This window comes from Pteronotus mesoamericanus, unplaced genomic scaffold (assembly GCF_021234165.1).
Source record: "Pteronotus mesoamericanus isolate MK-2021 breed Mesoamerican mustached bat unplaced genomic scaffold, CSHL_Meso_final scaffold_21, whole genome shotgun sequence".
NCBI classification, from domain to species: domain Eukaryota; kingdom Metazoa; phylum Chordata; class Mammalia; order Chiroptera; family Mormoopidae; genus Pteronotus; species Pteronotus mesoamericanus.
Genome location: NW_026555310.1, coordinates 6,068,246 through 6,077,225, shown reverse-complemented (window position 1 = coordinate 6,077,225; position 8,980 = coordinate 6,068,246). Strand labels below are relative to the sequence as shown.

Below are 8,980 nucleotides of genomic sequence, written 5' to 3'. Positions count from 1 at the left end.
GACTCAAGTGAGCTTGCCACGACCCCCACAGGGAAAGAAACAGAGCATTAAATACCCCAGCCTCATACTCCTACTTCCTTTTGATCTTCTGCTTGTTACTCATTGACTGAATCCAATACAAAGCCAGAGGTAAGGGAATCTGTTGGTCCATGCAGATCAGCCTCTGGAACCCAGAGCTGGCTGCGGAGGGTGAGGAATTAATTTGAAGAAGCAGATATCTAGGTCTTTAAACTAGAAAATAAAAACAAACACGTATAACCAGATTAGAAGTCCAAAAACGTGAAATTTTAAGAGTGCCCCTAAAGGTTTTAAGAGTGCTCTAAATGTTTAATTTTCATGTCCCGGGGAAACAATATTTCTGTATTTGTTAAACCACATACTTCGGCTGAAGTCTGTAACTAATAATAGGTGCCTCAGTGCTTGCTTGGGGGCTCAGGGTTCTGGACAACCCCTCTCCAACCCTTATCAGAACACCTTTGCTTTCATTTGGTTAATACATCAGGATTCCGCTTCAGATTTCATTGCAGAAGAAGCGCTACAGCGCCTCCTATGGCCAGGTACGGTGCTTAGGACACAAAAATGAATCAGACAGCAGGGTGGGGATGGGGAGGTAGACAGAGATGTGAGTACAGTCGTAGGAAAAGGCACAGGTTCTGAAGGGAACTCAAAGAAATAAACCCCGAAAAGGCGAAGCGGTCCAGGAAGCCTTGCCGGAGTAGGTAACCGGAAAGGGGAAGTAAGATAGCTCCGGGGACACTGCTGTTCTCCAAAAGAGATTAGAGGAACCCAACAGTTATGTAATTCTCTAAAAGGAGTTGGGGCGGGGGGGTGGAGCTGGCTGTCGCTGGAAAGAGCTAGGCTAGGGATCCGTGGACAAAGCTGGGATCCATGGTGACTCGAAGTGATTGGCAAGATCTCGGCTCAGGTCTGCCTCCAGCCTTGCTCCGCCCCTACCCCATCACATTCTCTGCTAAAAGGGCGCGGCTTTTCAACAGTTCCTCTTGGCTGGGAAGGGATCCCAAGCCCAAAATCCGCACCTCCTGCGTGGGGCGGGGTGGGGGGGGCGGTGCGGGGGCATGCCCAGTTTCCAAAAATAGCAGGTGGGAGGTGGTTTCTCTGAGGAGGTCCTGTGAGCGCAATTCCGCTGGGCGGGGCGGCCATGGAGAGGGCACTCATTGGTTGCCACAGCGGTGATCCGAGAAGCCTTGGAAGGCTGATTGGTTGCACATTCTCAGTGCCGACCACAACCATCTCTCCCGGTTGTAATTGGGTCAGGACCACCTATTGGGTAGTTTGGGTAGTCTGCATCGTGGTAATGAGAAGGGATTGGGAAAGGACGTGCATTTCCAGGGAAGCAACTGGATATTTTATGGATTTTCGCGGGCCCGGGGACTTCGTGTGTCTCCCGGGCTGTGGAACCAGTGCAGATGCTGCGGCAAAGGGAGATGCGTCCAGGGCGGCGGCTTCCACTGCGCGAGAGCCCCCGCCCCGCGTCCGTTCCCGCCTGGCGGGAATCCAGGACCGTGAACCAGAAAGCGCTTGTCCTTGAGAAGACAGTTGTAGGTCACAAAGCCTGATTTTTTTCCAGCATTCCAGTCCCTATTCACCCTCCGCCAGCCACGTCGAATGCATCATTTTAACAACGAGTGAGGCAGTTCTGGCCTGTAATTTCTTGTCCCCGGCTTCTGACTCCCATTCCCCCATTTTAATTCACTGCTTATACCTGAAAGCTTAGTTCTGATACCATCTTTTCGGTATAAGGCCGGCCCCATTCTTCGGGACAGTTACGCCATTACTTCTTTAGAAGCGCTAGCTTTGGAACGGGGCCCAGTTAGAATTGCGGCTATGCCGTTCGAAATGCGGTGTGGTTTTGGGCAAATCACTTAATCTCTGTGAGCCTCACCTTTGCTTCTCAAAAATGGAGGTAATGCTAGTACTTCGAGGGTTTTTTTGTGATTAATGTAAAGCTGTTAGAACATCAGTGCTTAATAAACGTAAGCTTATTGTCCAATGTTCTTTGTATAGTCCTCTTACAACGTTTGCCCTTTGTATTACCATTATTTGTTTTTGCCCTATTAGACTTAGAGCTTTTAAAAGCTAGAACTGTGTCTTGTTTATGATGTGAGCATACAACAATGCTGGGCACTTAAATGTATGATATGAAATGATTTCTCATGGAACTTTTTTAAAAGCACCCTTTTCTCTCCTTTTTCTTTATTCCTTTCCTTTTTTTTCTTTCTTTCACTTCTTTTTTTTAAAGGCTCGTTGAGACAGGAGTTTTCAAACTTAGAGAAGAAGCTGAGATCCTAGGGAGAAGAATAAGCACCTCTTCTGCTGCCCATGGTGACCAAGATGACTTCAACATCCCCCTTCACACTTGACAAGTTTAGACAGATTTCTTCTTGACATCAGCCCCAGACCTCTCTTTCCTCAGGCATTTACTTGTAATTGCAAATTTCTTCTCTGCCCCTTTGAAATGTACAATAAATCTCCCTAAAAGCCTCTTGCCAGTTTTAAAACCCAAGGAATGTCTTTCTCCAGGACCTGGGAGTTTGAAATGCAGTCCTCAAGGAAGATAGCACCCCGATTTCCTAGTCTCTGTGAGATGGTAAGAGACTAAGTCACTTTTGGGGGGTAAGATCAATCACCACGCACAGGTGGCCTAAGAAACCTTTCCCATCCCACACACCAGCCCCCGCAGCTCTAAAAATCTCAACACAGTTGAGTTCAACCTCCTATTGCAATAGTCCTAAAGTTCTTCCTGTCTGTTTAACTTTGTCTGTTGTGATTTTTCTTTGAGAGAAATCTTCAGGTTCTGCACTTTTTGTTTCTTCTTGATTACAGTGATGAATCATTTCTTCCACCTTTCAAAAAAGTGCTCCCCGCATGTCCTCTGATAGCAGAGATTCACCAATTTGGACTCAAAAATAGGGATTTGTGGAATGAAGCTACTGCTTTAAGTCCTTGCAGACAGTAGTTTGTAATAAGAGGATGTGGAAAGGGTAGTGTGTCTTTCTGAGGGCATCCTAAATAAGGTGCATTCATCTTATGGAAGTGGTACCTGTTCCCTTTTCTTTCCTGTTATGAAAGGGGCATGCGAAAGATGCACTTTTCAAAGGAAGAGAACAGCTAAGAATATAATACCCTTCTTAAAGGATGCTAGGTTTGGTTAAGAAGAGAAGCTAGAGGAAACCAGGGAGGTCATGGTTGCAAATAGAAAGGCTTCTGCAATGCGGGAGGTAGTGTGAAGGTATAGTCCTTGAAGTACAGGGAATGAAATAGATCCATTTAACATGAGGAGTTAAGGATTTAGTTGGAATGAAATGAAAGGTGATTGAGAAAAGGGAAGACAGTAGGGAGAGGGGAGTTATTTTGGGATATGAATAACAGGAAAGGTAACTGGTTATCTGAGAAGCTTGTTAGAGTCACTTACTACTTGGATCTAAAGGGAAATATCAAGTGGTTGTGTTAGTTAAAGAAACTAAAGGATTTAGGAGACAGGGTTTGGCACACTGGCCTCTTCGACCTTCCCCTTCCCAACAACACACAAGCAGAGACAAACTGAATCCAGTGTTGGCAATTTAATGCCACCACAAATTCTCCCACAAAGGCTAGTGGAGGCTAAGAAGATAGACTTCAGGCTGCTGATCCTTAGTTTTTCTTTTTTTTTCTTTAACTGATCTTAATGTCAACCCTGCTCCCTAATCCTCTTTTTCTTTCTTCTTCCCCTATTTTTTCTCATATAGAAACAGGGTAAATGAGGTAATATTCAGGATATAAGATTAGAATGTGAAAGAAAAGCAGACCGAAGTGATTAAGTTGAAAGGAAAAAAAAGTCTATTCCTAAATGTCAATGCAAAACACAGGCTGGGAATAATAAGGTAAAGTACTAGACAAAATGAAATAGAATTAAGTGCACTTAGGAATTTATCAGATCCTATTGGAGAACTCAGAAGAAAAAAACTCAGGAAAGTCTTAAATTCTCCAGATGAAGGTCCATGAGAAAACTGCTTAAAGTGAAACCAGACAGATGAGCATTAGACATCAATTAGATCTCCCAGGTCTGATGTTAGTAATAAGAAAGCTGTGCGTGTCCTTCCCTGGAACCTTTCAGCATTGGAGAGTTACAACTGCCAGGGCAGAGGAGGGAGCTTCCGCTCCCAGAGTCTTCCAACCAGACTCTGCCTGGGCCGGGCTGGTCCTCCCAAAAGCCTTCAGTATGGCCTTCTTCATTTCCTTGTTGCAAAAACTGTATATGATGGGGTTGCACAGGGGGTGATGATGGTGTAGAGGAAGGAGAAAGGTTTGTCTTTTTTATTGCCACGTGTGCTGCAGGGGTTCATGTAAGAACCCAGCCAAGATGTAGGAAAAGACGACCACAGTCAGACGGGGGCACAAGTAGAGAAGGTCCTCCCTGGACCTGAGTAGGAGTCTCTGTCGATAATGGAGGCCAGGATGCAGGCATAGATGACAATGAGCACCGTGGGGATGAGCACCACCACAGTGGCATCAGCAAGGGTCACCCTCAGAGTGAATGGAGGGTCTCCACAGGAGAGGGCGATCACTATGGGGGCCTCACAGAAGAAGCTTTCTATGTAGTTTTCTCTACAGATATGGACCATGAAATGTCATATAATCAAGCAGGATGCCATTGATCAGCCCAAGGAACCAGGCAATACTCACCAGCCTCACACAGACCAGATGTTGGATCATGATCTGGGCATAGCTAGCAGGTGGCAACACAATGATAATAGGCCAAAAAAGCCAAGAGGATGCACTTGGCCACACCCACACCAAAACCCAGGTCTATCTGGGTCAAGCAGGAGGCAAAGGAGAGAGTGTGGTTCTTGACCACCAGGTGGATCAGCACCTGTGGGATGGTGGTGGTGATGGAGCAGAGACCCAGGAAGGATGGGTGGCCAAGGAAGGCATACATGGGGCTGTTAAGTCTGGGGTCTGTCCAGGTGATGAAGATGATCAGGCTATTTATGGCCATGGCAAGGCTGTTGAGGACTAGGAAGTGGGCAAAGAGCAATGCCTAAGTAGAATGGGAGGTCTGCTCAAAGCCCTCGAGGATAAACTCTGTCACTGTACTTCTGTTCCTTAGGTCCACCATCTGGGCGGGGGAAAGGCAAAGCACAGGTGAAATAGCTGTGTATACATGTTACCCACTTGTATAAAAACAGATAGGGGACAAAGGAATGAAAAGGACAGGAATTTCAGTAAACTCCCATGAATCAGCAGTGTTGTGGGCACTGAAAATGCCAGTGCTATTGTAGGCTACAATAGTGGAACCGTATTATAAATCAAGGGAGATTCTATTGTACTTTGTGTGCTTCAGGTTGTACCTGAAATATTGCATCTAGTCTGGGAGCTCTATTTTTTAAAAAGATTTTATTTATTTATTTTTAGAGTGGAAGGGAGGGAGAAAGAGAGGGAGTGAAACATCAATGTGTAGTTGCCTCTTGCATGCCTCCCTCTGGGGATCTGGCCTGCATCCCAGGCATGTGCCCTGACTAGGAATCGAACCGTTGACCCTTTTGTTCACAGGCCGGTGCTCAGTCCACTAGCTGCACCAGCCAGGCCTCTGTGATTACCCACTAATGGGATCTAGGAACCATGCATGTGACAAACTTTGAAGGAAACTTTAAAAGGAAGATTCAGTGAGAATCTGAGGGGTCTCTTTAAATGTTAACAGTTTTTCCATCTAGAAAAGAGAATTTATTTTTTCTTTTTGTTTAAATAAAGATTTATATTTATTTATTTTAGAGAGAGGGGAAGGGAGAGAGAAAGAGAAGGAGAGAAACATTGATCGGTTGTCTCTTGCACTCCCCTAAATGGGGACCTGGCCTGCAACATAGGCATGTACCCTGAGCAGGAATTGAATGAGCAAACTTTTTTCTCCTGGTTCTTTGGGCTGATCAATGGCATCCTGCTTGATTATATGACATTTCATGGTCCATTTTTGTAGAGAAAACTACATAGAAAGCTTCTTCTATGAGGCCCCCATAATGATCACCCCCTCTTGTGGAGACCCTCCATTTACTCTGCAAAACCAGTTTGCAGAATGATGCTCAACCCACTCAGCTACACCAGTCAGAGTGAGCATTTACTTTTTCTGTGTAATGTCAATGAGCAGAATTTGAACCAAAGAGTGGAAATATCAGAGAGAAAAATTACTGATATTTCTAATTGTAAATTTTCTTCATTCTCTTAACACTGAAAGTAATGCCTTCTCTTTGTAGAACATCTGGAAAATGCCAAAGAGCAAAAGCAAAAATAAATAAATATAAAGAATCACCTGGAGAGAAAAACTACATCAGTATTTTAATTTATATCTTTTTAGTAATTGCTTTTCTATGTTTAAGACCAACACAAGACCTGAATGGAACCTGCCACAGGAACTTAAGTGTCGGGGAGAAGTGTATTCTCAGGAAGAAATGCAGCAATTACAGCTGACTGCAGGTTAGGGGATCAGCTACAAGTCCAATAGGGAGAAAGTAAAAAGGATAAAAATTCATTTTTTATTTGAATGGAGGGCTAGGGACAATTGCAATACACCCAATTTTATACCCCCAAATAGTTTTTTCATTTAATAAATGAGTCCCTACCATGTTCCATGTATTGTGCTAAAGGCTAAGAATATAGATATAAAATTATGAATACGAATTTCTTCCATGAGCTGGCCAAGATGTAGGCATAGGTAGATACACTTTGCCTCCTCACACAACCAAAAGAAGGACAACAACAAATTTAAAAACAAAAAATAACCAGAATGGCCAGAAATTGAACTCTTTGGAAGTCTGACAACCAAGGAGTTAAAGAAGAAACATTTTATCCAGATCAGCTGGAGGGGCGGAGACAGGCAGCTGGGGCAGAAAGGACATGTGGCAAGGGAGCGGCTGGAGGACCAAGCAGTCCCACATTTGCGTGCAAATAAACCAGGAGGAACAGCTAGGAGCAAGACAGATGGCACAATCCAGGGTTCCAGTTGGGGAAAAGAAAGCGTCAAAACCTCTGGAGGTAAAAATCTATCGGGGATATGGCAGTGGGATAAATTCCCAGTCTCATGGGAGAGTTTTGTTGGAGAGACCCACAGGGTCCTAGAACATACACAAACCCACTCACCTGGGTATCATCACCCGAAGGGCCCAATTTGTTTCTGGGTAGTAGGGGAAGTGACTGAAAGTCCACTGAGAGCCAAGGGAGTGGAATTATTCCCTCTCAGGCCCCTCTCCCACAGGTAGCATCACAACACAGCCACCTGGGTTGCCCCACCCTGGTGAATACCTAAGGCTTTCCCCTTCCAACTTAACAGGCTCACTGAGACAAAGAAACAAGACTGAAGTGAAAGAACAGATCAAAGCTCCAAAAATAGAACTAAGCGATGAATAGAAAGCCAACCTAGCAGATGCACAGTTCAAAATACTGGTAATCAGGACGCTCACAAAAATTGTTGAGTATGGTTGCAAAGTGGAGGGAAAAGTGAAGGCTATGCAAAGTGAAATAAAAAATATATATATACAGGGAGCCAACAGTAAAGGGAAGGAAACCAGGACTCAGACTGATGATTTGGAGCAGAAGGAAGAGATAAACATTCAACAAGAACAGAATGAAGAAACAAGAATTCAGAAAAAAAAATGAGGAGACGCTTAGGAACCTCTGGGACAACTTTAAACGTTCCAGCATTCAGATCATAGGGGTGCCAGAAGGAGAAGAGGAAGAGCAAAAAAAATGAAAGCTTATTTGAACAAATAATGAAGGAGAACTTCCCCAATCTGGCAAAGGAAACAGACTTCCAGGAGATCCAGGAAGCCCAGAGAGTCCCATAGAAGTTGGACCCAAGGAAGCACACACCAAGGCACATCATAATTACATTACCCAAGATTAAAGATAAGGAGGGAATCTTAAAAACAGCAAGAGAAAAGGAGACAGTTACCTACAAAGGAGTTCCCATAAGACTGTCAGCTGATTTCTCAAAAGAAACCTTGCAGGCAAGAAGGGGCTGGCAAGAAGTATTCAAAGTCATGGAAGGCAAAGACCCACGTCCAAGATTACTCTATCCAGCAAAGCTATCATTTAGAATGGAAGGGCAGATAGAGTGCTCCCCGGATAAGGTCAAGTTAAAGGAGTTCATCATCACCAAGCCCTTATTATATGAAATGTTAAAGGGGCTTATGTAAGAAAAAGAAGATCAAAAACTCTGAACAGTAAAATGACAACAAACTCACAAGTATCAACAACTGAACCTAAAACAAAAACAAAACCTAAGCAAACAGCTAGAACAGGAATGGAGATCAGGGGGGAGGCAGAGGGGGAAGAATGGGGAGAAAGGTACAGGGAATAAGAAGCATAAATAGTGGGTACAAAATAGACAGGGGGACATTAAGAATAGTATAGGAAATGGAGAAGCCAAAGAACTTGTACGTACGATCCATGGGCATGACCTAAGGGGGTGGGAGAATGCTGGTGGAAGGGAGGGTACAGGGTGGAGGGGAATCAAGGGGAGAAAAAAAATGGGATAACTGTAATAGCATAATCAATAAAATATATATATTAAAAAAAAGAATTTCCTCCATGACCTCATGGGGATTATACTATATCCCAGGTCATTAGATCAGGGGATTAACTAACAATATAGGGAATCCATATAACATAAGAATAATATGTTATCTAAGTACACTTTTATAAGCAGATATATTTCAAACTCTATCACATCTGTAGAGGGAATGTACCCTTTTGAAGGGTTATGGAATATTTGCAAAGTAGTGTTGATATATTAGAGAGTTGATATGTTAGATATAAAGAAAACTTCATAAAGCCAAGCTATGTGTACTATATTCACCGCAGTACAGGCATTAAAATTCTTAAATTTCTCTATAAAGAAGATTTCTTAAAAATATGTTTATTTTCTCCCCTTGAGGTGTGAGAAAAAGATTATAGGGGTCAGTTGGTGGGATTTTTTGTAGGAATATGATCT

The 8,980-nt window shown here is 43.7% G+C and overlaps 1 protein-coding gene across 1 annotated transcript; it reads right to left on the bottom strand.

Annotated features, from left to right (window-relative positions):
• Window positions 1-4,110: 4,110 nt before the first annotated feature.
• LOC129085113 (olfactory receptor 10AD1) lies at window positions 4,111-5,116 on the bottom strand. The gene is given in 4 exon segments (XM_054591518.1): window positions 4,111-4,271; window positions 4,274-4,607; window positions 4,609-4,729; window positions 4,731-5,116. Coding segments are annotated over 4 exon segments (1,002 nt in total).
• Window positions 5,117-8,980: the final 3,864 nt, after the last annotated feature.